We start from the raw sequence: 27,421 nt of genomic DNA, 5'->3' as shown, positions 1-27,421 counted from the left end.
CACAAACAAAATCATTTGTCATCAGCATTTCATTTCACTTCAGAGGCTGTGCATCCTGTACAAACATTACCTTATGCTCATCAATCTGAAACATGATGGTCTCCAGTATGAGGGAAGCAGGGGAAACCATGTTCAGCGTCTGCTCTGCTTGGGTTAGCCAGTTGATGAAATCCTGCAGGGAGTTGTGGAAATCTGTGGCGAGCGTCAAGGCTTCCTCTAGTTTCACCTGCAGACACAGCACATCACAAGCTGTATCACACCACACAATGCTGAAAAACAAACGGCTCGGTTGCTACAACAATCGACCATGAGGGGAGGGAAAAAACACAACCTCTATTTATACAGAGGAAGTGAACATCTCCGGAGAGGCTGATTGTGGAGCAGAAAGGGAGTGATGAGCTTTTAATTGAATGAGTCAAATGTTCATGCTGAAAAACGTCCATTCGCTGCAGCCGAGGACGCTGGCGCAGGCTCATCACATGGCCACAAACACTGCAGTAATGACATTACGAACCTGATGAGAGTTATGGATGTTTCTCTCATATATCGTGGGTCATGTTGAGAGTCTTGCTGAATATGGAATTGCAGTTTAATCGTCAATGCAGATTTCATTCTTAGAATACTCTTTTCCAGTTGTGGAAGTATTCAGATACTTTACTTCAGTAAGAGTACAACTACCAAATAATGAAAAAATATCAAAATATTTTAGTAAGGTTTTACAGAGTGTCTTTTTTGGACATTAGGTTGTATTATATATAAAGTTTTGGATTTGGAGTACGTTGCATTTCACTGCTGTAGATATGTGAGGTAGAGCTAATTTTAAAAATTTTATAAGCTGCTGGGTAGTTTAGTGTAAAACAACGCATCAGAATAGAGAAACAGGCATGTTTTTATCTTTATGACAGTATATTTTTCAGCTAATCCACAGATTTAGGAGAGATATCGAAAATTGTTATCTGAAAAAGAGTACTAGCATAAAGTTGTATAAAATGAAAAAACTCAAGTAAAAGTAAAAATACCTCAAATGTGTACTTGAGTACAGTACTAAGACAGAAAAAACAGTACACGAGGCTCAAGTGCCACATTGCTGCAGAGAGCTTTTGGCCGGCAGCTGCGACTCTGTCTAAGGCTTTGAATTCCTGGGAACAGGACCAAAGCAAATAGGAAGCAAAATGCTGCAGCAAACTCCCAAACAGCCGGAATGAGCCGCTCCATATCTGGACTGCGAGCGCCAGGGATTTATCTTCTTGCCACGTAAAATGATGTTTGTTGAAGGCACGAAAGTGAGAAAAAGTTGCTGCAAAGGAGATTTCCCAAAGAACAACAGAGTGACTGACAGAGTCTCTATTCGGGCTCAACTGGTAGTTTAAGCGCCGCTATTTATTTTATGCACTTGTCGACTGTTCTCATGGCAACACATGAGACAAGAGCGCAGTTGTTCCATGCTGACTCAGACGGCCACTCGCCTGCTGTGATCTACAGTGTAACCACATCCTCTGTGTCCTTGCCAGCACTCTGTCCTGACACCATTCATTACCTGCACTGGGATTTGCGGCTTCCAGACACAGAGTCACAGCTCAAGTGTATGTCAGCGGCCTCTCACTGGAGCCTGAAGCCGTGAATCATTAAGAGCTGTGTCAGTCTGCCATCCTCTCCACGGCCCCCACTGACGTACCTTTCTCTCAGCGACCTTCCCCTGCACAGCTTCCCATTTGTCCTTCAGGTTGGCGAGGTCCTGCTCCGTGTTGCTGTCTGGCCCCTCGGGCGTCACGGCGAGCAGCTGGTGACCCTTGTTCATCAGCTCCTGATACAGCACCTCCTTCACCTCGAAGGCAGAACACAACTCCTGCAGGAGACAATGGCACGAGGAGAGCGATGTTTTTCGTCAAAAAGGCTAAATTACAGCTCAGCTCTGGATCACCATGTGAGAGTCTGCAGCGCCTGAAGTGTGTGTGATGAAGCTGTCAGTGCACTTTATTTTTAATCTAGTCCAAAAATGGTGAAAGAATGAGCTCAGCGGGTCATGCTGAGACTTGTATATAATGTTACTAATCTGATAAAAGTGATTTCTTTCAATCCCTCTGTTTTTGGGTCCATGAGATGTCACTGCTGACGCTTCATTAGGGCCAGTTTGTTGTTCAAGCGCCTTGAGTTTCTCCATTAGAGACAAGGAAAACAAAGAAGCAAAACATTCCTAAATTCATTACAGCCTGACAGGGCCGAATCAATTTGAAACAGTTTTCAGGCTTTTTGTCGTCTTCTGCGGGGGGATGCGAGCGGCGCATTTTGCAGTGTCATTTAATTTTCACACTCCAGATAAAACACAGACAAGACATAGCAGCCTCCTTACGAGCCTGCCATCTGCATGCTGCCTTTCATATTGTTAAACACATACCAGATGGGCGTTAAGCTGCTCCCGGGCCGTGTCTGGTAAGCCTCCCACAGCCTTTGATGCCAACAGCTGACGTTCTGTGTCTTTCAGCCATTGCTGCATATCTTCGATCTCACCATGGAAACCCTGGGCCTACAACACAATACAACCTGAGTCAGGACAAAAGGTGTCACACACACTCATTGTTAGTAACCTATGGCTCAGAGAGGAGGATATCTGAGTTATTAATTCCTTGGATTCATTTAGCTGCCAAAGCTGGCTATCTACGGGATTCAGCTGTATAAATTAAAAAGCCTGAAATGTAATGAATTAAAGCCTTTGAGCTAATAAATAAAACAATTTGATACATAAAGAAAGTGTTATGTTTAGTATTTTTCTGATAAATACTCTCATCTCTGAAAACCCTTGCAGCCTGGGACAGATTACATGCTTTTGGAAAAAAAAAAAAAAAACTCAAATATTTCTTGAATAAAAATCTAAATCCAGGACATATTTCTGTTTCTCATATCCTTCTCTCACATCAAAGCACCCCGCTGAAAGTTATGAATAGAAACTCCACAGGATGTGAAAGGAATGAGGAGGGAGGGGGGGATGGGGGGGGGGGGTAGGAATCCCTGCTCCAAAACCAATTTCTGACTTTGACAGAACACACTGGCTTATTAAAGGATGATTCAACACAAATTAGCGCTGATGAAAATCACTTTTCTACCTGAAGCAGAGCACTCTCCAGTTGTTGCTTCCTCTGCGCCGTCTTCTCCAGGATGGCTTTCCACCGCTGGTTCAGGTTCTCCAGTTTGCTCTGCAGACTAGAAGCTTCCTCTCCAGCGCTGGACTCCACCAGATCATTGCCGACCTTATTGACTGTCTCAACCGTCGCCTTATGAGCCAGCACGTCATTCTGGAGAACCTGAAGAGACAAAAGCAGCCAGAAATGGTTAAATGTTGGGTGGACAGATCTGAAGCTCAAAGGGACTAAAATAAATCTGCTTAAGCTTCATTTTGGAATAAGGGGTGATAAATCTGCTGCCTCATTGTTCTTTGTCTGTGGATTAAATGAAACATTAAGTGTGGTCGATTTTTGCCGTACATGATGCTTGGCGAGCTCTATCTCGATGGCTTTGGGGTCTCCTCCAGCTTTCCTCTGCTCGTTGAGCAGCTCCTCGGTGTGGCTCATCCAGGCCAGCAGCTCGTCCAGTGCGTGCTGGAACTGGCCCAGCGCCAGAAGGCCTCCCTCCAGTTTGTGCTGGATTAATGACAGATTAAGCCATTAGACAGTGAAAGCACTTGACCTGCATACAACACCATGCATTCCACTGCCTGTTTGACCCATTGTGAGTCTGTTTTCTAGTCCTTATGGAGCTGTCGAGGTATATTACAATTATGTTTAAGGGAGAGTTATCACATTCTGTGCTTAAACATCATATGGGTGTCCATTAGTCAAGAGTTCTTTTCTCGATTTCGGTATTTTAAAGGATTTTTTTTGTTCTCCTTCCACACGTTTCCCTTCTCTGACCTGTCGGCCGATGATCTTCTCATCCAGGTTGTCCCACAGCATCTTGAGCTCAGACATTGGCTCCTGGATGGCGCAGCGGTCGGCCTCCTCCGTCACCTTCTTCAACAGGAGGCCCGCCTGGTGGTTCAGGCGCTCCATCTCAATCTGCAGCTGATACGCCTCCCCTTTGAACTCCTGAAACACCAGCACGTACCACAATACGCCCAGTCAGTCAACAGAAGTACAAAGCTTTCCAGACAATACATCAGACTCTACTAGCTGTGGCTATTCAGCACAAGATTTGTCTTTTTGTATTTCAAAGACAGTGTGACTGCTTATCAAGCAGGAGCTTTTGTACGATACAGGCCAACCAAGGCAGGCTATGAAGCACTCGACGCAAACACAGCTGGTTTATGACAGAGCTTCTATGACAGCGACTACTGCAGTTAAGTTCAAGGAGTACAGAGATAAACCAGCGCAGTCGTGAATCATCGTGTTTTCAGCGTGTAAGAATATTCTGCTGTTGTATATTTAAGCACAAACGCAAGACTGTACCTTGAGCTCGACGATCTGCTGCTTGACAGTTTCCAGGTCTGTGCCTACAGGTGACATTGAATCCAGTTTGCTCTCCAGAATATCCACCCAGTCGAACATACCCTGTGTGTGAGGTGGGAAACCATTGTTAGCGAGAGAAAGCAAAGCTTAGCGCACAGGGAGTCATGTTTAACATTTAGTGTTACATTACAGTTGGTCTGGAGGAAATCTACACCGGAGACAAACGAGGTAAACAAAATGAAACACAACCCCTGAACTTAAATATTATCATCTTAAAGGAGCGCAAACATGATCCTTAAAGTTAGTCAAATTAAAGCAGCAGTGTAGAGGACTTAATACATGTTTGAGCCAAATAAAGAAAAGTGCTGTGGTTGGTGTTTATTGTCTAAAAATGGTCCCTCATAAAATGTTGTATTACTTCAATCAAGTGTAATAAAAAAGCACTGTAATCTGTGGTTTCATCTCAAGGCTTTAAAAACCGGCTGGATCACTGTGTGTGTTTAACTTTCAAACACATACATACAGTATATCTCAATGAACAAGTATATCCTATTATTAGCTACACAATAAAGACAAACACAAAATAACAGTGATGTTAATATCTGTTGTATGAGTAAGGATCTGGGGTTGGTTTAGGAACAACCTCACCACAAAGTAACTGTGTTCAGAGGATTATTTGATGAGGCAATGATTAAAGCACCTGTAGGCCATCCTGAAACTGCACAGCAGCCTGCATGGCTTCTTCCAGTCTGTCTACTCTCTCCTTCCAGGTCTTATTCAGGTTTTCCCACGCTGAATTCACCTGGAAAAATGAAACGAGTGCTTCACCTCAAGCCACAAGCAGGCAAAGAAAACAGCACGGACTACGAGAAGGTGAAGAAGAAATAATATGTCTGCGTAGAGGTGGTTTTAATCTGTTACCTCATCAATGCTTTTCTTTATCACAGGTTTATCAGGTTCCCCGCAGGCAGTCATGAGCTCTGCACCCTGGTTCTGAACCACATCCAGCTCTTCCTGCAGCCCATCGATCTCCTCCTTAAATCCCTTTTGGAATAAAAAGCAGTGAAGTTTCAGAAATCATCACTTTCATTTTCCACTGGTTCATTCAGTAACTCCATCCTCTGTCTGACCTCCACAAACTCCTGCTGCTGTTTGACGACCGAAGGGTCGACTCCGGGCTCCTCCAGCTCTCTCAGCAGGTCCTGGCTGTCTTTGATGGTGACGATGAGGGCGCAGTGGTCGCACCAGAACTTGTCTGCCAGGTCCATCACATCCAGCAGCTTCGCCTCCCGCTCCTCCACTAACGCCTGGATGTCGCTCCAGAGGAACACCATTTGGTCCAGTTTGTCTTGTACGGCTTGAAAAACCACAAGTGACAACGACAATTAATGTAGAATAAATGACTTGAATGTGGAATACAAACAGAAGATCGCACATACGCGCATGTGTTCCTCGGCTGCGTGTGCTGGAGAACACATCTCACACATTACAGGTTTAATAACAAGCTGTTTGGGCTCTGTCTAGTGTTCTGATGTTTCCTTGAACCTAAAAAAAAGAATGGCTTTCCCATTAAAGTCACACCTGGAGGAAAGCTTCTGAGCCCAGTGAACAAAAACTTTGCCAATATTCAAACTCTGAGCTGAAGCCAAGGAGTTTAAGAATGATTACACATGTTTTGATTGGGGAGGAATTATAGGATATCTTTCCTACTGTTGACCGTTTATTATGCAGATTGTTTTATTGGCTCTTTGGCCTTGAGCTCACATATACGGATATTTTTCAAAACAAATACTTTCCTCTGTGTTTGGGCCTCTAATTCGCACATAGGCAGCATTTTAGGTTTTTCTAAACCACCTTCTGCAATGCAGATTTTTCATAACTTAGTTTTCTGTGTACCCGTGTGTACACATTGGAGTATTTGGGAAACAACGATGTCATCTCCTCCTCAAAGGGGGAAAATATCCATTTCAAAGTATGTGTATATGTGTGGTCAAGGCCTTAGAATTATCCCAAAGCCCTATTATGATACAACCGTCCTCACAGGATTCAGCTAAATAACAAAGAAAGGGAAAACCTTTAAATTAAACAAATAAGATGGTTTCATATATACCATACCTTTGGCAGATATGTCCTTGTCCGCTCCCTCAGATCGCGCAATCATCTCCTCGCCTCGCTGCCGCAGTGTCTCATACGAGGGCTGCAGTTTCTCCAAATCCACAGATACAGCCTTATTTTCTGTAATCTGCTCCTTGATCTTGTCCACCTCCACTGAGATGGATGGTGGCTGGCGCAGGCGTTCAGCGATCCGTTGCAGGGATTCCAACATCGGGTCAATTTTATCGTGGAACTGGTGGAGAACGAGGGAAGTTTGTATTTATATTTTAAATAAAAGCAGCAAATCCATGTTATCGGTATATAATTGTAAATAATATAAAACAAGATATTTGAAGTTGCCAGCTTGGGCTCTCTGTAACAGTGACATTTTTTAGTATTTTCTGACATTTCATAGACTAAACAATTAATTGATGAATCAAGAAAATAACTAGTAATGAATGAGATAAATCACTCACCTGGGTGGATTTGGAGATGGCCTCGTCCAGAGTCGCAGCTCTCTGCTTGACATCAGCCTTGAGTTTGGTGTACAGCTGGTCTGCAGTTGTGTACTTCTCTCTGATGGCCTCTCCCTCCACTGGGCTGAGCTCAAGTAACTGAGGCCCGGTCTTATTCATCTTGTCAATGTGGGGCTTGTGCTCGGCAATCAGCTCTCGCATTTGCTGGAGAGGATGTGACACGTTAAGTTTTTCATTACTTGAATAAAAGTGTGGTGCTGAACGTCTGCGTCAGTCGGCTCCTTACCCTGAGCTCCTCTTGCTGCTGCCTGAGCGTGTCGTTCTCGATGGCAGGGGGAGGCAGCTTGCTGAAGGTGCTCAAGGTTTCTTGGAGCCATGGCCACATCTCCTCGTAGGTCTCCCAGAACTGACTGGCCAGAGACTGGGCTCGCTCCAGCTGCAGGCAGCGCTCCGAGTTCAGCTGACTGACCGTACCATACTTCTCCAGGAGAGTCTGGGTCTTGGCCTGATGAAAACCAAAAGATGCTTTAACTTAGATGCATATTCTTAATGAATAATATGAAAATGGCAAATAAATTCTTTTCACCTTCAAGACTTCCTTCTCCTCTGGGTTTTTGCTGTTCATGATGGCCTTTCCTGTTTTCACAATATCATCCACAGCATCTTTGTGTCTCATGATGTCCATGGAGAAGATCTGGAAAACCGGCGGAACGAGTTTGGACGTTACAAAACAAACCGCTGTGTTTACTGTACTTTGTTTCAATGGAGGCCTGCGTCTATCCACACACACACACACACGCGCAGTATGAAAGGCTAACCTTCTGTGCTTGGAGCTGGGCTGTGGTTTGGTCCTGCTCCAGCCTGATCTCACCCATCGACAGCAACTTCCTCTCAGCATCAGTCAGCCAGGAGAGCTCAGCGTCTGCAGCCTGTTCAAACTAAAAACAGGCAAAAATCACTTTCTGCTGCTGAAAACGTTTCAGCTCATAACAGATATTAATGTACAAGAGGAACAATAAAAAGAAAGAGACAGACAGGCCAAGTGAGAAAAAGCTGCTTATCAATGTCTCTGGTTTACCTGCTGTGACTTGAGTATATCAGCGTTGATCTGGTCGACCTGCTGGGTGACGGAGTCGCAGATGGCTCTGTACCGTTCATTATCCTCAGTCACCAGCTTGTCCAGTCCCTCGCGAGTGTGCCAGGGGATCAGATCCAGGAGAGAGCTGCTCAACTCATTCAGCTTGTCCATCACGGGTTTTTGGTCTTTGGTCTCCTTCAGCATGGCCTGAACAAGATTACATGACGCACAGAAGACTCCGACGTAAGCGTAATGAGTCATCTCACTGAGAGGAATTTTATGTTCAAGATTACATTTGGTATTTATTTTGTTTGGGAAAAAATACCCTCAGCCTGCTTTGTGCATGAAGGAGCTGCTCGCCCACTGGCTCCTGAGCAGCAAACACTCTGGTCTCAGACTCCACATTCTCAAGCCAGGAGCTCAGGTCCTCGTGGGTAGTCTGCAGCCTGGTAGAGAGACTCAAAACCTGCTCCACTTTCTTCAAAACAGTGTCGCTCATGGTGTTGATCTCAGCGTACTTTGTCTTTATCCCGTCCAGTTTGCCTTGGATGACAATCACCTCATCACCTATAAACAGAACAGACATGATCATATATTAATTCAGGGAGTTTTGTATCTCTGCTGTAGTTTAGAGAAGTGCAGTATGCTGCTAGCTTGGCCGACCATAGAGCATATTCATGTTAGCAGCAACTATTTCTTTCAATAAGATGGCAGATGGGGCACTGCTACTGCTTTAATTTTGTCATTTATGATTCTGAAAAAAGACTTTCTGACTGTTGAACTGCTCCCTAAATCCGGTAGGATTTGCTGAGATTGAACTGTATGAACTGTGGCAGTCATAAAGTCACACGTGCCTGTTGTTTGCTTGAGAAGCTCCATCCCATTAGAGATGGCTTGGTCAACGTTCTTCTTCCTCAGCTCAATATCACTTTGTAGTGCCTAAAAAGGAAAACACAAGCTTAGAAAGTCATTAAGCGTGACAGGAAACTTGTCACTGCAAACGACGACTGACACACAAATCACTAAAATCAACTGAAACATGACTGATGCGACTTAAATGAAAGGACAAAATCATGATTGGCCTGAGGAGGAGTGTGTACCCGTTGTTCTGCCAGCTGCTTTTCAAGAACATCTATATTGTAGTCCTCCACAGACACTTCGCTCAGCCTCGTGTGCACCTCGTTGAGCCAGTTCATGAGGGCCACCTCGTCCTCTCCAAACACCTGGGCATTTGCCAGAGCTTGCTGCAGCATCTCGGCTTTCCTCCTGCATCGCTCTTGGAGCTCTATGTAACTGGCCTGGGTGGCGTCCAGCTTGGCCTGAACAAACTCCTTATCGTCCACTGAGCTCACAGTTCTGAGCATCTGACCCAGACTCACAGCCTGAAACAGGTCTTTACTGTGATTCATTATCTCCTCCTCTAAGGCCTGACCACAGGGGGTGGGAAGCAAACCAAGGAGATGGGACACAAACAAAACACACACACATAAAACAAAAATATGAAAGAAATTTAATGAAAAACGGAATGGGAAATAAAGAAGAGCGCAAACTTAAAGTGACAAGCAAACTGAACATAACTGATTGTGAGATGGTGATGATGTAAGACGATGGTTATTACCTTATGCTGAGAGATCTGGTCTTCCAGCTTAGACGTCTCAGTGCCGATGGGTTCGGAGTTGATTAGGTGTTTCTCTGTGGCTCCGAGCCACTCGCTCAGGGGCTCCAGCGTTTCATGGAACTGCTGAGTGACCACTAAGATGCTCTCTAGTTGCTTGTGCCTGATTCATTTATGCAGATAATAACAGCAGTGGATTAGGAGTAAAGGAGAGAAATGGACACATTGACAGGCAAGTTTATTTCAACCAGACCTATTAAAAATATGTGTTATTGGGAAATGTCAGCGACACATAAATAATGTTTTACAGCCCTGCTTTGACCTTGAGCTGAGAGGAGTAATCGTCTGCTGGAGGAGAGTGAATTTGGGGGGGTTGACATTCTTTAAGTTTTAAATAGGATCCAAACCCAGAAAAAACACCAAATTAGGTAAAACTAAAAATAAAAAATCACAACACTTAACATATGTGGCACACACTGCAAACAGGGGAAAAGAAACTGTTTCCAGTTTTTGTGCTAAGCTAAGCTAACCAGCTGCCTGCCTCATATTTACTGTGTCAGTGGTATCAATCTTCTCATCTTATTCTTGGCAAAAGAGTGAATAAGTGTGTTTCCTACATTGAAATATTCCTTTAATAAGGTGATTTATGAGTAAAATGAATTGACAGTGAATTTAGGAATGTGATAGTCTTCATAAGTGAAATTCATTGTAAGGGGAAAATTATGCTTTAAATCTTAGGCAAACTTTCCACTCACAAGATTTAATTCAAAAGCGTACTGAAGTGCTGCATTCAGAGCGACGTTTAACATTACAGGTGTTTATACAGACCTGTTTTCAGCCTTCTTGAGCAGAGCGTCCCACCTCTGCCCCAGGCATTCGATCTCTTTTGCAACCTTCTCCTTATCCACAGACTCTGCCAGTTCTGCAACCTTCCCTCCCTCTTTTTTTATCAGCTCCACTGTTGGCTTTCGGTCATCCAGCAGTCTCTGTAAAAGCTGTCAAAGGCAAACAAAGGAGGAGAGTTATTGGGCCCCTTTAACGTGCTATAACCACGAGCATTGCTTGCTGGTGAAAAACAGTAAATCTAACAGGCACAAATTAAGTGTCCATTAAACTGAAGGCTTTGTGCACCACACTCATGTTTAACAATGGGTGTCAATTAAATAAGATGAATGGCAAAGTCATAATGTGCATTTTCTGGTGTTGAAGTGGAAAGTTTAAAATAGAACTGCTGGTGTGTTTTACGGTGTGTTTTTACAGTATGTGTTTATGTGTTGGTACCACGTGATTCTGGCTTACTTTCTGCTCTTGTATCTGTGCCTTGACCACTTTGAACTCTGCAGATGGAGGCTTCTGATTGGCCACGAGCTCCTCTGTGTCAGTCAACCAGCTGAGCAGTGATTCCAGTGCATCCTGGAACCTCCCACAATGCAGCAGGGCTTCGTGCAACTGGGCTGAACGCTCAGCAATCTGCAGACCACATGGTAAACATATATGTCACCTGGTTTAAGGCCAAATCGTCATCACACTGCTAATATCTCTCACTAATGACCACAACTGAAAAGCAGCGATCAACCAGCAAAGCCGGCAGCATGAAACAAATAACCTTTTTATTGAGGGTATTCCACTTTGTGTTGACTTCCTCCAAGTCATCCTCAAGCTTCTTGGTGCTGGTGCCTTTAGCAGCGGTTTGGATCAAGCCCTGGCCGAGGGAGTTGATGTCTTGAAACTGCGTCTGCAATGGATCAATGTCCTCTTTCTGGAAGGCCTAAAGACGAATGGGACCAATCAGAGTAAATATTGTAAAAGTGCTCAAATTACAATGTAATCAGTCTTTTTTGGAGGTTCATTAAACATGCTGGATTACTGTTCCACATGTAAAGACCAGAGATGTCAATGATATCGTTGTTTTCATTAGATTTTGTTTTGGGAAATAGTCCAAATTAAATATTTGATTCAGTCTGAACAACTGCCCTTTTACACTGAGTTTAAATACAATATTGCCTCCTGTCATGACTCTTCTGAAAATCATTTTCTATTATTGAGCTTCACACAAATCTGTTCTCTGAAACATATCAGAAAGGCAACATTTATTATTTATTTAATAGAATAAAGTCCAAAATGATGCCAGAAGTTATCCCAGATCCAGAGACATTATTGCCATGACCTCACCTCCGGTTTAGCATTAACAATCCGGCTGTCATAAACAACTCTGTAACCAGTCAGCAGCAAACAGCTCAAGCACAGCTGTGCACAATCACACGGACAGACAGACTTCCAGGCTGAACTAGTGAGCAAAACCCATTTCACTGATCATGAAACAGGAAATGTAAGAAAAACCCCAGTTCAGCCTCCAGGAGAAAGTCATCTAAAGAGGTGAATCATCTAGTGAAAGCTTATGAGCAAAACTCGGAAGTGAAGGAAGAGGATATTTCTGGGCACCTGTGGGGAGAAAAAACCCATCGGGTCCATTTCAGGACACGCAGCGATGGCATTCAGTAAGGCCTCTATCTCATGCTCTCCTGCGTGCTGGAATGTCTGAAAACTCTTGGGCAGACAGGCCTCCACTGATTGCAGAAACTCCTCCAGCTCCTCCATGTTGTATTTGGACGCTCCTCGCTGTACAGTACATGGTTTTGTTGGCTGGTGGCTCTCTGTGGGTAGAGTTACAGAGTTTCCGTACGTCTCAGGCTGTGTCACCACCACACTAACCAACTCACAGTCATCTTGAGATGACACGTCCTCTAAGAGCTCAGCAGTGGACAGCTCATCATAGTCTGTTAAAGTCCTGGAACGCCAACCAGAGCTTTCTTTTTGAGTCCTGGAGGCTGACCCTAAGGATAACCTCCCTGTGGAGTATTTGTACTCTCCATTGCTGAGGGTATCCTTTTCATTTACATCCACCGCACCAGATCCCGTTTGTCGCGGCTCCTGGACCAAGCTGCTACTGTGGTAAAGAGACCGGCTGTCCCTCACAGGTGAGAAGGGGAACTCCTCCTGCCCCGAGCTCAGCGATCGCCCAGTCCTCAGGTCCCCAGACATATGCATCGCCTCTGAAGACGAGAGGCTCCTTGTACCAGGACCTGCTCTTATGTGGGATCTATAAGCATGTCGCTCCCTCTCCACAGTAGGGCTGTACAGACCTGAGTCCTCTTCGGACGTCAGCGAGCTGGTCATACTCTGCCCTCTCCTGCCATTGATCAACCCCGGCCTCTCAGCACTCCCGGAGCACAAGGTTCCACTGCGGCTCGCATACTCTCCCAAATTAGTGGGTGCAAATGTCCGCCATGACCGTCGATGATGTGGGTGATCCTTCTTCTCTCCTCCCTGGAGACGTGACTTGGGCAGGACCGTATCAGTTGCCCTGATTATGTGCCCATTAAGTTTAAGCCCATCAAAGACCACACGCTCGTCCAGCATGGCAGGTTTGCGGGTCCGGAGCTCAAATGAGCTGGAAGTGGAGAGAGCTCCATTTCCACACAGGCTGCTGAGGTCTAACGTGCGGTGAGTGTACGGCAGGGTGCCTGTGAAGTGCCGGGAGGAAAGGCTGCCTTTGGAGCCCGAGCCTATCTGCTCATTGAGCCGGACGGTGTCATAAATGGACCTCTGGGGCACATAGCAGTCATCAATGTTCAAGTCCTCCTCCTCCCCCTTCCCCACACAGGAAGGGTTTTGTCTGAGGCAATCTGGTCTGCTCAGCGGTTTGCCCATGTTAAAACAATTGACACTACTCACAACAAAGAAACGATTAAGGATGTAGTGAAATCCTTTGAGGTATAGGTTGCTTTAGTGCACACTGAGTAGTTTAAGAATGAGCACAAAGTGAGGAGCAACTGTGTGCCATTTTCTCTTCTCTCAAATGAGAAGTTAACAAATAAATACTAAACATTTCTGCTGATTTTTCAAAATAAAATCTACAATTGCTCATGGAGATTTGTTTTAAATTACAGACACAAGTAAGTTGATCTGGATTAAAAAAATAAAGGCTTTACAAATACAAATATGCCAAACAATATAAAAAATGCCAAACAAATGCTAGGACTGTATAGCAGCTTCATACTCTGTATTAGGAATGAAAATCCACTCTTTCAATACAGTCATCTATCTCAAACGTATTCCTCTCAGCTCTTCTCGCCGCGTTGCCAAAACTTAATCACTGTTCCTCCCGTCCAAAGTGCTTCCTTTCCCCTGATCCTCGCAGCATCCTTGCGAGCTAAAGGAAAATCTTCAGTGCAAAGTGAAAGTATCCATAGACAAATCCAGCAGGCTCTACCAAAAACCACGGGCAGCTCTGAGGAGAGCTGGTACTCCTGGATAAACAAAAAAGCCTGCCCTCTCTCTCTCATCGCTCCCTTGCAATGACAGACACCCTCCTGGCAGAGGGTTTCATGCCCCGCCCCCGCTCATTATTCAGACAACATCTGCCACAACTCCATTTGTGCTCCGAGCCGCTCCGGCACATGTTGATTGGTGGACACATGACCCTTTTTTTCCCCTTTCTAATTCCCCCTTATGTCAGCATGGCCCATATGACTTCACTTCTAAGCCATCTTCTGCATCCTGACACAATCACTCACTTTTTTTTTTCTTTCAGTGACTGAGGGAATGGGGAGGGGAGGTGATACAAACCAGCTTTTTTTACTTCACAAAAAAAAACCCTAGACCAGCAGCAGCAGCAGCAGCAGCAGCTCTCACCATGATGACATCACAATGTGCTGAAATAGACACACATTTTTCCTTTTTTCTCTCTTTGCCCTCTTTTTTCTCCTCGTGGACGGTTGCTGTGGACCCTGCAGATATTCTTAATTACTGTGGAATGCTGAGGGAGGCACAGGTCCCAGGTAATTTAACACCGACAGCTCTGCCAAGTGCATGAAGGCGCTTTTTATGTCCAGTGACCGAGGTAGAAGAAGACAGACGGATAGAGGAGATAATGAAAGGAATTTATTTTGGTTTCCTGGATTGTCTACGCCACAGTAGCTCGGTGAGGAGCTGAACAATCCCAACTTCTTTGTCCACTCCCGCACGCATGAGAGGAGACGGAAAGAGGACGCTGGCAGAGATGAATAAGCTGTTAAGATCTAGTGGGACTTTAAAAAAGGATGTTCCGCCACTGAAACACGCATACTTTTCAAATATTTACGCTTTTGAATGTACGAATAGAATTTATTCCTCTCATCCTTTTCTGGCTGCTGCAGGTCCTTTTGTCCCCACTGTCCCATCTAACTTTGATACTTTGTGAACTTAACATGAATTGTGAGCGCCGCATTTCATTTAAGCACAGACCAAAAGCTGAAGGTTGAAAAGAGGACACGTTCTGAGGTCAAACAACTGAAGAGTGCTTTTACACAACTGCACCTCTCATCAGCCTCTCCAAACAATGATGCACAGAGGAGTTTCTATGACAGCGCGACTGCAACTGGAGGAGGACAAATGTGTGCTTTCTATGTGGAAGACACCTGAGCATTATTAAATGTCGCCAGTGCTAAATAATATTATCTTTAAATCAGATGGGTTTTTTTTATTTGTGCTGAGCTGTAACTTTGAATAAAATGCAGTAAAACTTGGAGGAGAGCTTCCTGGACTTGTCTGCATGAGGCTGATTTTTATTATTCAATAAATGGTTTGATGTAAAAAAAAAAAAAAAAAGAAGTAAAAATTGTTCTCTAATGTCTGTGTAGTTTACTGTAATAGGAGGCCAATCACTTGTTGAGACTCAGTTGCTATATAGCGAATCATGCAGGCTGACAATACTGCATTTACTATAACAAAGGTGAAGTCAGCTGATCAACTGAGGAACCTGAGCTCTGAAACAACACTCAACTGCTTATTAATGGATTTTCACACCATTATCACAAATGTGTTGCGGGCATGTACAGAGCTCTGCTCAGGTTCAGCTTTAACTCTGCAGATGCACTGTAGGCAGGTCTGCATGGGAAACAAAGACCAGAAACCTCTGATGAATAGAAAACTCAACATAATCGCCTCACAGCTAACAATGTGCACTCGCTTCACTTTGCAACTGGCCTGTAGAAGTTTCATGTTTCACTTTAAGAGCAGAGTATCATCACGATGTGGCAGTGACTCAGCAGCACAATGACACTTTTTGCCCTCATCAACTTCATTGAACTGGGTTAGCTACAGAGTGATTCAGTTGGTAGAAATCCCTTTATGAATTGTGAGATGATGTAATGTCTGAACAGCCAGAAAAGACACCCACGCCAACCCCCAGTGGTGTTGAGTCACTGGAGCTGCCCTGTAAGGTACACGTAAAGATATACATACACCAGGGCTCCCTCAGTCCAGCTCCAACAGATCTCACAGGAAAAACAAGCGTAAACACATGAAGTCAGGCGTGTCTCTTTCAAAACTTGACCTAAAATGGTAACAGCAGATGAAAGAGACGAATCCAAGTGCTGTCTTTGTCTGTTTATTTCTTTCTCACCAGCTGCCAATAAAGCCCACTTACCTAAAGTAACAAGAGCCTGATCCACTGAATAGAAAACAGAATATGACACAATCACCTCATGTTTTCATGCTGCAACTAAGTAAAGAAATAACTCAAGTTCCACTACTGCTTCGCCGTAGTCTTGGTACAAATGAGCACAAAGGGGATTTTCCATTGGCAGCTGAGACCGTATATATATATGCCCTCTCAACCCAGACTGGTGACAAGACAAAGAGGGGGTGAAAACAGGCTCCATGACAACGCTGCTCAGCAACAATTTGAATCAATCACTTCTTTAATAGTTTCCCAGCGAGGACTTTAAACCAGACTGACACCCCCCACTCCTGCTACCCAGTTTTTTTCCTGTACCTCAACTGGAGGTTTGGATGTAGTCCTCCTACATGAGCACAGCACCCCCTTAATTGGGGAAAAAAAAAAAAAAAAAAATCCCTTGACCTACATTTTAGGACAGATCTGTGTCAGTTGTCTATACCCGGCTGTTTACATTGTTTTAGTGTAATACTATCTAATACTATAAATGAAGAAACGTTTCGTAATTTCACCTCTAAATATGGGTTAATCCTCTTTTGGAAAACTCCACAGGAATTTACAGGCTTTTAAAATATTTTGCATCTGTCTGTAAATCTTGCTAATGGCTACCCCTTGTTTAATCCCTCACTGATACCAACAAAGGCCTTCGTGATTTTATAGACAATATGGAGAGCCAGAGCAATTGAAAACAGACCATTAGGACAATTAGGAAGCTGTGCATTTGAGCTTCTTTGCACCAGCTATGCCACCTACTACTAGAGTGCATAGATGAGTTTTCATTGTTACCATCCTTTAGTCAGCGTTTTCAGAAATGCAGATGGATGCACATGTTGTGAAAACCATGAAGGCAGAATTACATAGCAGCTAGTTTATCTAAATTAACAGGCTGCATTTTGCTTTTTGAACGATATATAATCAGAGTGACTGAATAAACTGGTAGGCAAGCCTTAATGGATGCTCAGCCCAGCACTAACTACTGTAAGGCTTCATTTTAATGATCGCTAACCATCACTTTACCAACTGGTGCCTGTGTCAGAATGGCCAAATTAACACCAGGCTACCCTAAGTTTAGAGCATCAGGCTGTGAAGGCTCAGACATAAAAGAACAACAATATCAATGTTAGGAGATCAGGATGCAGGCCCAGCTTCATTATCAGGACCATTGAATCAAGTGACGCCCTGCTGGCGACCACCTGGCTGTGACGGTCCATCCCTCCTGCATCATCACTGCATATGGGCTGCAACTCTTTTGTTAACACCAGATGCCCTTAATGAACCAGCAGTCCCCAGAGGATTCCACGAATGTAGCAAGTGAAGTGAAGAGCCTGCTGGTAATCTGCCCCAGTGCAAGCTTTCATGGATAGACTGCATGTAAAACACTCACTGTAAGTTTGTATAATGTGAGCAATATTAACATGTTGAAGTATATATGAAACAAAGGGGAGAACATAGCTTTTAGCATACAGCTTTAGACGAGATTGATTCATACTAACAACAAAAATAGCATTTGTTGTAAGAGGTGTTTGGTTCAATACCAAAGTGGATATTTGTCACACTGGTCACAAACTTTGGATTAAAAAGAAAAAAAGATAATGATAAACCCTGATGTTATATAGGCCGAATGTTAATTATTTATGAAAATAATCAGGAGATTAATCAACTCAACAAATCAACAAAATATCTATAATCAATAGACCACATTTGAACAAATGACAAACATTAAATATCCAGCTCATTTCTAAAATAACAAAGTGGATGCATGCTAAGGCTTTTATAATTGGAATCTGAATATGTTTGGGCAGTGATAATTACAACTACACACACACAAAATGGTAAGAAATGAATGCCGGCGCTGAATGTATCATATTAGAAGGCAGGACTGGTGCAGGGGGTTGCTCATTACTCTACCAGGTAAACTAAACACGACTCAGTGTGTTACTACTGTAGCAACTCAAACCAATACCCCGAGAGCATGAAACAAACAAGGTGCAAATGCAACAGGAGCAAGCTATCAGCATTAAATCAGAGTAACTGCTGCTGCGAAGCTGTGAATCCAAATCATCGCTTACTAACTAACAAAATTAATTAAATGGAATTCCATTTTTAGGCCTAAACAACAAATTAATGTTTAATTAGGGATGCCATACCTTAAAAGCCTCCAGCTGTTGGTTGATGACGTCTGTCTCCATGCCGACTGCCTCCTGGGATGCTTCCTTGGCCACGGCTCTGTGAAGTTTATCTTCCGCTTGGTGGAGTTTACCGTACAAGTCCTCTAGTTTGCTGAGAGTACTCTGCACCTGCGTCTCTCTGCCTTTAGCCCTGTCCAAAAGTTTACCGCACTGCTTACTCAGAGCATCCAGATCTCTCTTCAGGCCCAGCAGGTCAGGAGAGGTTTCAGTCTCTAGCATCTTCTTACAGCTGTCTCCAGCATTTGCCGTGTTGGCCATCAGCTCTTGCAGCTTAGCCACAAAGCTCTGAATGCTGTCCTGCTGTTCTTTAAGAGTGGCCAAGTCGAGATCCACAGGAGCCATGCTGTCCAGTTCATCATCCAGGTCTGTGAAACGGGTGAACATCTCACGGATGCTGTTTTGGAACTGGCCAATACCCTGCAGTTTACCCTCCAACACTTGGCATGTCTCCTCTAGTTTCTTGTTGAGGCTGCTGTAGTCTTTTTCTATGCTGTCGGCCTGCAATAAGAGGTCTGTCACTCCATCAGCATCTGGGACATCAAGCACAAGGTCCTTGGCCAAGCTCTTCAGGTGCTCCACTTGGTTCTGCACTCCCTCTAAACTCTTATGTTGGGCTTTCATGTTGGTCAGGTTCTTGTTGCTGTGTGCCTGCACTCCCTGTGATTCATAGGCATCCACCTGCTTCTTGGCCCCCTCAAGCTGACTCTTAGCCTCTTTGTAGGCATCACTGAATTCCTTAACTGTGTGCGAGATCTTCTCCAGGGACTCCCTTTTGCTCTGCAGACCTTCCACTACATTGTCTACTCTTTTGCCAATGCTAGCCTTCTCCTCTTTGACAGCTTCAGTGTCCACGTTGGCCACCTCAAGGAGGCTATCTGCAGCTGTGTTGAGCTGCTCCACCATCCCTCTGTGCTTGTCAACATCCTTCTGGAGAGCTTTTACCTGAGAAATGGAGCTCTCCACAGAAACCGGATCAGCGGTGAGTCTGACTCGGCCCTCGCTTGCTTCACACTCCTGAATCCAAGAGCTGAGCTTCTCTGCATGCTCCTGATACTTCAGAGATCTCTGCAGAGCAGTCTGGAGTTTGTCTGCCTGTTCCACAGAGCTCTTCTTCACCTCCTCCCAGTTGGAAGATAGTGTACTAAGTTGCCCTTGGAGTGCCAGCTTTTCTGCACCGTCAGTGTTCTGCACAAGCATGTCCCCTTCCCCAATGATTGTGTTATAAGCTTCCTCGTGTTCACTGAGGGCCTTCTGGAGTTTACTGTGCTCCTCCAGGGTTTGCTGCAGGACATCCAGCTTGGCAGAGATGGGCTGGGGCTTAGACTGGTCCTGGAGCTTCTCGCCCAGCCATGACTGGAAGTCTTTGGAGGTCTGATGGAACTGCTGAGAGCTGGCAAAGGTTGAGTTGAGCTGCTCGATCCGTTTTGCTGCAACAGAGAAATGTGGCAGTTGGTGAGTTTAATGCAGCAAAAACAGAAGCAAAAGGTAGCTGGGAACAGTGCTACAGATAACTTTTCATTCTACATCTCTGAAAGAATTTAGTGGACGGTATCAGTTAATTACACCAGATGTCAAATATAAAAGAAGCAGAAAAAAGGGCAAGAGTCTTAACCAGAGTTTGAAAACTCCACAAGAGCGATTATGATTATTATAATTTAGCCTGCTGGGAAATCGTTGTCATAGAATAAATATATTTTACTGTGACTCAACACAAATAGAACGGTGCCTTGTCTCCAAGCCTTACAACATTACATTATTAGGTTACGTTAAAAGGCCAACCTGCTTTCTCTTCCAGCTGTTTGAAAGGCTTGCTGACACTCTCCAGCTGCCTGGCTAAATCTGCTTTGAGATAGTCCTCGGTCACCATCGCTGTGAGCTCTGCGTTGATGGCCTCAGCCTCCTTCAGCTGCTTCCTCTGCTCTCTCAGCTGACCTGAGATGTTCTGCACATCCTCCAACTGCTTCTTCACAGCATCGGGCTGAGTGCTGTGGCCCTGATGGTTGTTGAGCTGACTCTCCAGCTGAGTGGCGGTCTGACTGAGACTTCTCAGTAACTCCTGAAACTGTCCCGTCTTCACCACGGCTGTGTCAATGAGGCTGTCTCGCTGGTCCAGCTGTCCTGTGAGGCCTTGCCACTTCTGGGTGACAGCAGCGAGCTGCTCCCTCACTAACTTCCCACTTGAGGGGTCCTGGTTGCCTGAGGAGCTCAGGATGGCAGAGGCAGCTTCCTCAAGTTGCTCATATTGAGGTTTACGGCTCTTGAATTCATTCTGGAGGATCTGAGGGCAAAAATCAGCGAAGATGAACATCCCTTCAGAAAACCATAGTAAATGATGGTTCTTCAGAGATGCACAAACTTCACATTATTCCCAAAAACGCCATGCTTACCTGGACTTGTTGCTTCTGCATTTTAAGCATGTTGGGGTCTATCGAGAGGGGTCCAAGGACACTCATCATCAGCTCTTTCTCTGAAAGCCACTGACCGAGCTGCAGCTCAGTTGTTTGGAAGATGTCCAGGTTCTTGTTGGACTGTTCCAGGTGCTGCTTCCTCTCCTCCACAGAACCGCTAATATCTGCCCAAGCAGCATCTGAGCAGGAGGGCAGAACAATCACACCAGTCCGCATTAGTCAGCACAACAGCACCTTTCTATCCACTGCCCTACTGTTCTGCTCACAGACCTCCTACTGTGCAGGACTTGGCACTGCGAATGTGTTAATTTAACTGGTGAGGCAGAGAGCAGGTACCGAGGCAGGCTCACATTCTGTTAGCATGTACTGTACGAATGTGGTGGGTGGATGAGTTTAACTTTAACTCAGAGGCCAGTGCTGTAATGAGGTTTATTTTTCATCAGGGGGATTCACCGTACCTCTGACAGACCCAGTGACATAAACTACCCAGGGCCATCTGGAGGCAACACCTTGTGCATACCTATTTCTGCCAGCATCTGCTTCCATTTTGCTGCCTCGGGGGAGTTTGGATGAGCCTTAATCAAGTTGAGGAGCTTCTCTCTGAGCTTCTGGAGCTGCTCCTGCTTTTGCTTCATGTCATCCTCAAATGCCTGAGAGAATAAAAACAAATTACACAGTAATCACTGAATCCTGTGATTTCCAACTTCAGTGTCATGTGATTATCTCATTCACAGCAGAGCAGAATGAGTAAGGACTGCATGCAATTTCAGAACATAATTACATTTAAAACAGGCCATTTGTCGAGCGACAACACTTGTGTACCTTCTGCTGTTCAAGCTGTGTTTTCACTGAATCTTTCTCCGTGGCTTCATTGTTCCAAGAAGCTGCAGTCTTTTTCATGTCCTTCAGCCATGTCATCATGTCGTCCGTCTCCTTTCGGGCCTCTTTGACCTCCTGCACTGAACTACTCAGTTCTGTTGCTCGACTCTTCAGCGTTTCCCCGAGGCTCGTGTATCCCTCGTTGACGAATGACATGTTCTGCTGAATGACCATCAGCTCTGAGGACATCGCATAATTCTATTAAGTTTTGTTACCGGGAGCTCATAGCCAGAGTGTCATTATGAGTTTATGATAACTGTTAACAACTGTTATTGTTATTATAGTAGCCTTGTGGTACAGTATGTTCAGAATATGAGCGAGGAAAGTATCACCGACTCCCTTTGAACAAACTGTGGAAATGATCAGTGTGACTGCAGGCTTTACAGTAAGTCATCACAGGCAATGGGCCTCATGCCAAAACCACTCATATAATCAGATTTGTGAGTGGCACATACAAATGACTTTCTACACAAGGGGAAAAATGATTGTTTTAGAACTATAATGCCTTAATTTGAATAAATTTGGAATTTGAATGTCAATAAAAAATGGAAAAAAACTTCGTGTAAAATTCATATTTTGCTTACTGTGTCAGTGTGATGTGAATATTGGCTTTTTCCATTTTTCGATTTTAATTTTTTTTATTTAGTAAAGTAAGAGAGGTACAAAAATGTTCTTGCATCAGACACAATAAATATACTACCTCCTAGCTAATGCCCCCCCCCCCCGTGTGTGTGTATGAATAAATGTTTCCACCTTGAAATTCAATTAAGTTACAATGTTTGGTTGAGGCTTAATGGCTCAACTCAGGCATTATAGAAACAACAAACTACATGTGTCTTTATGTCTTTGTTCCCATACCTGTATTACTCATAATCTGAACATACTGTTACTGTGAGCTTTAAAAGTTGTTATTTGTTTGGCACAAAGCCACCACAGCCATAACAGCATTTTGAAAACCAGCCAAAATACCTACACGACACACCACTAAAAGTGTATTCCCACAGCAGCATCAACATTCGCACTTGATTACCTTTATTGGTTAGGTAGGAATGGCTCCCTGGACCACCACCATTAGTAAGAGCTGATGCAAAGACATAAGACAAAGCTTGTGTGAAGGACGGACACACTGTCTGAGACTGTTGGCAAAAGATGCTTCCATGACCTCGAATGGTTAGTGATTATACAGTACACAAAATTGCATCCCAACACCATGCTTCCCATTCCACTGACTGATTCAGACATATGAGGTTAAGCATGCTGATGTTTACCTGACTTGCTGGGAGTCTTTGTCTTGGCGGGGGATGTGAGGAAGGTGATGAGGCTGCATAGCGCTGATCCTTTACTGTTCAGCTCTTGGACAGCGGGGCCTTTGGATGTCCATTCATCTAATAATCCCTGATGATAGATGCATCAGACAGATATAGGAGCACGGCATTCATAACACATGAAAGCAGTCAGAAAAGTCATGTTTGCTTTACACACTGATTCAGGATGGACTTCTGTGATCTTTTCTGTCACATCTTGCGAAAAAAACAGTGTCACTGCTGGACAACATAGTGTTCCACTCGCAGATCCGTCCCATGTAAACACATATCATCCACCTATCATTAGCTGGCAGAGAAAGTAGGTTGGGATTGTGGGGAGTTTAGGGAGGATTTAACTATAATCTATTAAAACAAACATCTATCTATTGCAAAACACATGGACTCCAGCACTGTGCCAGATGCAAAGTATAACATCCACTGCTGCGATTCCAGCACTTTAAGTGCACTTAGACTTTTTATTTACGCCCTGACTCACAGTGACTATCTGCAGGTCCTTCTCCAGACTTTTCTCACTGCTGCCTGGCTGAACCGCAGGTACTTTCTCGTTGGTCTGCTCCAGCCACTTGGTGAGAGCGCTGGCTGCAGATCTGAACTCTCCCAGCTGGTCCTGACAGGATGACACCTCCTCCTCCCTGCAGCAGACAACAATCAGTCATATCATACATCCATCTGTACAATACCAACAAAAGTGGAAATACAAAGACATTCTTCTTCCCTCCGCTGTCCCAACTTACTTTTCTTTGACAGTGTCTTTGAAGGTGCTGAAAACATTTGAGACATTGTCCATCTTGCTCTGGATCTGGGACTTGTTTCCATCCGGGCTTATTTCAGACAGCTCCTTGGACAGAGCCTGAAGTGTCTCCAAATCACTGGCATGTTCAGCCAGTTCAGCTTTGGTATCCTGCGGTGCAATTATAACAGTCAGTCATTCTTTATAGCATCATTTTTTAATAAATTAATGAAAAAGATAACTTTTTCAAAAGGAGACATCTGTCTCAGGTGCAGGTGTGTTGGAAAATGTCACTTCAATCTTGAGAAAAGAAGATCCTGTAAAATGCTCTCACTCAGCATCACATTTTGTTGATAATAGTGATGTTTCGGGCTCTCTGGACCTTCGTCATTCACAGTTGTGTAATCATATGAACTACTTGTATCTTGAGTTTACCATAAACAGGTCCACAAAGTCCCAAAACACCTTAGGAGCATGACATGCCATGGAATCTCATCGGCCAATCTTTTGGACAATAAAGTTTGCAAAGTAAATATCCATTTTACTTCTCTTCTCTTAAGAAAATGTTTACATATTGTTATTTACTTGTGTTTCTATATAAAATATACTTGCTTTTGACTTTTGAAAGTAGCAAGGCTGATGTTTTCATTCATTAGATAGGTAATTTCTGCAAATATTCTTCTCTCTCTCTCCCTTCTCTCTGCTTTTCTTGTCTTTTTTCTTATATGTGAAATATAATGTGACAGATTGTACATGTCACTGCCACTTAGTAAGAGACATTAAGTGGCCCACACCCGTGCACACAGTCTAGGCAGAGCATTACCTGTTTAAGATCACTGTTGTAAGAATCGTTTAAAACAATCATATCACTGACAGACACCAACGGTACTCACCTGCATTAGCTGAGACAGTTCACTGAAAGTTTTCCCTGGCCCGTCGGTCTCGTGGAGATCTTGTGAACGCTTCACAACAAACTGCTGAACTTTATCTGCGACCTTCTCAAACTGTTCCACCTTTTCCTTCAGCTGCTCCAGCTGGGAAACTTTCTGCTTGTGCTTGTCACAGGCATCAGAGAAGCCCTGGGAGAGAGCGTCCATCTTGGACTGCAGGAGGGCTGCAGCAGAGGGATCCGCCGTCTCCACGAACTTCTTCACCTTGGCTTTCATGGCTGAGATGCTGCTCTGGCGACTTGCTATGTCCTGCTCCAATGCCTTAAAAATACAGGAGGGACAACAGTAAAGTTTTTAGAGCTGAACAGAGGGAAAATGAACCAAATCAGCCATCGACAGTTATATAGTTATTGTTATTGGACTGCTAAACGGCTGGTTCGAGCACATACCACTTCTTTGCTCAGGATATCTCCAATGGATGCAGAGTCCAGGGAAATTTGTCCTTTCTCTTTCACACTGGCCTCCACTCCCTCCATCCATCCCATCATCTCATCCAACCCATCCTGGACACTCATGGAGCGAGTCAGGGTGATCTGCAGTTTCTCGTTTCGATCGCTTACGGACTTGGACAGGTTGTCGTAGCGCTCAACTATGTCATCTGCGACACACAGAAACAAATCAGGTTATGTTTAAAAGCGAAGACTTCTCACTGGACACATTGAGAGATAAACATTTCAAACAAAAGCAGGGTCTTATCTGGCATTTATGAGTTTATATATAATACAAAGGATTGAAAGCATTGTTAAGCGTAAGCCAAGAAACCAATTATTGGGGAAAAAGAATACAAATGAGGCACTCCAGACGCCATATTTCACACTGATAACTTGTGTTAATTTTACAAAAGGAATGGTAGACGCTTTGGGTTTGCTTACATTTTTGCTCGGTCCCAATGGACAATCTGCTTGCTTAACAACCTGCCTACTTAGAGTAACAAGTTTCAGTGCTAACACTTTGCAGGGCTAAGAGATTCATGAACTTTGAGCTTTCAAATACTATTTTTATATTTTAGAAATACTTACAGTTATTTCAATGTCTGTCATATTTTAACTTGCATATGTCAAGGCCAGAATTATAGGCCACACAAATTATTTAAATTCTCAGATTTTATGAGTATGGTAGAACATCTGTTCCCTACGGTCCTTTTTCGCTCACCTACTGTCTCCTGGATCTCATCTGAGTTGCTCAGCAGGTCTCCTTCAGATGTTACCAAAGACTCTGCTGTTTTGCGTAGGGTGTCAACAGCAGTCTGATGTCCCGTCATCTGACCTTGTAGGGCCTGTTGATCAATAATTACGAAGGGGTCAGAGGAAAGAAAACTGTATCCACATAATTACATGTCCTCTGTCTACATGTGTACTGTACTGTTCAGATTATGGATTTCATCTGTGTGGTGGACTGAAGATAAAAACAACAGAGTGATGATGTGCATGACAGTCTGGATAATATCTATGGAAATATTGAGTCATTCCACAGATATAGATGTTCTGTCTGCTTCGTTTGTTACACCAACAGAAAGGCTTTGGATTCTTTGCAGTGATTTGTAACCAAAGCCAAAAGTACCGTGTTCCCTGGTTGGCCCACAGGCGCCTCTTATCTGGGCATATCTGCGCTGTAAGTCACTACCTCCCTGAGGAGAAATGTTCGAGCTAACTGCAGCCAAAAGCTTTGACAGAGGCGGCCTAGTTTCTTATCCTCCTGTAGGAGTACGTAGGCTACAAATAACCAGAGTTAAACTATTCACATGTGGGTTTGAATTTGAACACAGAGCTAAAAATAACTATGTTGTACTTAAGTCAGTGGAAACACTGTATATGGTAACACAGGTCTATTGTGCCACGGCCTTTTAACCCAGTCTTCAAGTTCTGCATGTGTGACTTCTAAATAAAGCTCTTCTTTATTTCCTCACTTGGGTTATTCATAACCGAACATCCATTAAAGTTCACGCAGAGTTCATGACAGTGGTGCTAAGAGCAACGTCTGGCTAACACCAAGCCCTTTTGAACTTTAACTGTGACAAAACAATTTTCATGTCTCTAATGAGAAGAATGATGAAAAGTGTTTTTCATATGACTTATATTTTTTATATGACCTCAAGATTTTAAGAGAGGCTTCACAGAAATACAAAAAATATGCAAAAAACATGAAAATCTGAGATAAATCTGAGCTTTTCAACTCAAAAGTTAAAGGCTGGGCTCGCCAACATCACTAGGCGTATGCGCACTACAGCCTGGGGTGCAGCAGTTTTGTGGTACCTTGGTCTCCTCCAGCTGTTTCTGTAGTGTCTGTGGGTCAGCTGCTATGGCCTCTGATTGCTGCTTTCTCGCCTCCTCCTCGGAGCTGCTGAGCCACTTCAACAGACCGGCGCTCGAGTCGTCATATTTCTTGTATTTGTCGACCACTTCTTTGAGGTTGTTTCCAAGCTGATTGCACTGAAAAAAAAAGAAAATGAAATTATTCAATTCAATTCAATTCAATTCAATTTTATTTGTATAGCGCCAAATCACAACAGAAGTTGTCTCAGGACACTTTCCATATAGAGCTGGTACAGACCAAGCTCTTTTATCTACAAAGAAACAACAACAAATTATACAGCAGGTGTGATAAAACATCCACAAATCAGATAACTGAGTGCACAGGTTCACTATATGAAGATAGCGACACCTTAACAAGGCATTACTTAAATGTTTTTAATGAAGACAAATGCTCCCACCCAGTGGCAAGAATCACACATTGCAACTT

General features: G+C 43.9%; 1 protein-coding gene across 1 annotated transcript in view; it reads right to left on the bottom strand.

Annotated features, from left to right (window-relative positions):
* The window catches only part of dst (dystonin), a 92,272-nt gene that overhangs the window by 12,375 nt on the left and 52,476 nt on the right, over positions 1 to 27,421 (bottom strand). The window contains exons 45-80 of the mRNA XM_070977439.1: positions 26,935 to 27,111; positions 25,835 to 25,958; positions 25,072 to 25,280; positions 24,626 to 24,943; positions 23,737 to 23,903; positions 23,478 to 23,634; positions 22,946 to 23,072; positions 22,708 to 22,758; positions 21,621 to 21,856; positions 21,319 to 21,448; positions 20,778 to 20,977; positions 20,170 to 20,668; positions 18,349 to 19,817; positions 11,309 to 11,470; positions 11,002 to 11,172; positions 10,531 to 10,697; positions 9,706 to 9,865; positions 9,188 to 9,514; positions 8,942 to 9,026; positions 8,413 to 8,654; positions 8,088 to 8,294; positions 7,828 to 7,947; positions 7,596 to 7,703; positions 7,296 to 7,514; positions 7,010 to 7,213; positions 6,555 to 6,786; positions 5,570 to 5,796; positions 5,361 to 5,483; positions 5,140 to 5,241; positions 4,440 to 4,541; positions 3,906 to 4,079; positions 3,480 to 3,635; positions 3,102 to 3,299; positions 2,396 to 2,524; positions 1,676 to 1,846; positions 71 to 226 (exon numbers count right to left, since the gene is read on the bottom strand). Coding sequence (XP_070833540.1) covers positions 71 to 226; positions 1,676 to 1,846; positions 2,396 to 2,524; positions 3,102 to 3,299; positions 3,480 to 3,635; positions 3,906 to 4,079; positions 4,440 to 4,541; positions 5,140 to 5,241; positions 5,361 to 5,483; positions 5,570 to 5,796; positions 6,555 to 6,786; positions 7,010 to 7,213; positions 7,296 to 7,514; positions 7,596 to 7,703; positions 7,828 to 7,947; positions 8,088 to 8,294; positions 8,413 to 8,654; positions 8,942 to 9,026; positions 9,188 to 9,514; positions 9,706 to 9,865; positions 10,531 to 10,697; positions 11,002 to 11,172; positions 11,309 to 11,470; positions 18,349 to 19,817; positions 20,170 to 20,668; positions 20,778 to 20,977; positions 21,319 to 21,448; positions 21,621 to 21,856; positions 22,708 to 22,758; positions 22,946 to 23,072; positions 23,478 to 23,634; positions 23,737 to 23,903; positions 24,626 to 24,943; positions 25,072 to 25,280; positions 25,835 to 25,958; positions 26,935 to 27,111 — 7,806 coding nt within the window. The remainder of the gene's footprint in view (positions 1 to 70; positions 227 to 1,675; positions 1,847 to 2,395; positions 2,525 to 3,101; positions 3,300 to 3,479; positions 3,636 to 3,905; positions 4,080 to 4,439; positions 4,542 to 5,139; positions 5,242 to 5,360; positions 5,484 to 5,569; positions 5,797 to 6,554; positions 6,787 to 7,009; positions 7,214 to 7,295; positions 7,515 to 7,595; positions 7,704 to 7,827; positions 7,948 to 8,087; positions 8,295 to 8,412; positions 8,655 to 8,941; positions 9,027 to 9,187; positions 9,515 to 9,705; positions 9,866 to 10,530; positions 10,698 to 11,001; positions 11,173 to 11,308; positions 11,471 to 18,348; positions 19,818 to 20,169; positions 20,669 to 20,777; positions 20,978 to 21,318; positions 21,449 to 21,620; positions 21,857 to 22,707; positions 22,759 to 22,945; positions 23,073 to 23,477; positions 23,635 to 23,736; positions 23,904 to 24,625; positions 24,944 to 25,071; positions 25,281 to 25,834; positions 25,959 to 26,934; positions 27,112 to 27,421) is intronic.

The sequence above is a fragment of the Chaetodon trifascialis genome, chromosome 13 (assembly GCF_039877785.1).
Source record: "Chaetodon trifascialis isolate fChaTrf1 chromosome 13, fChaTrf1.hap1, whole genome shotgun sequence".
Classification (NCBI taxonomy): Eukaryota; Metazoa; Chordata; class Actinopteri; order Chaetodontiformes; family Chaetodontidae; genus Chaetodon; species Chaetodon trifascialis.
Note: the sequence above shows the minus strand (reverse complement) of the source record. Positions and strands in the feature narration are given on the sequence as shown.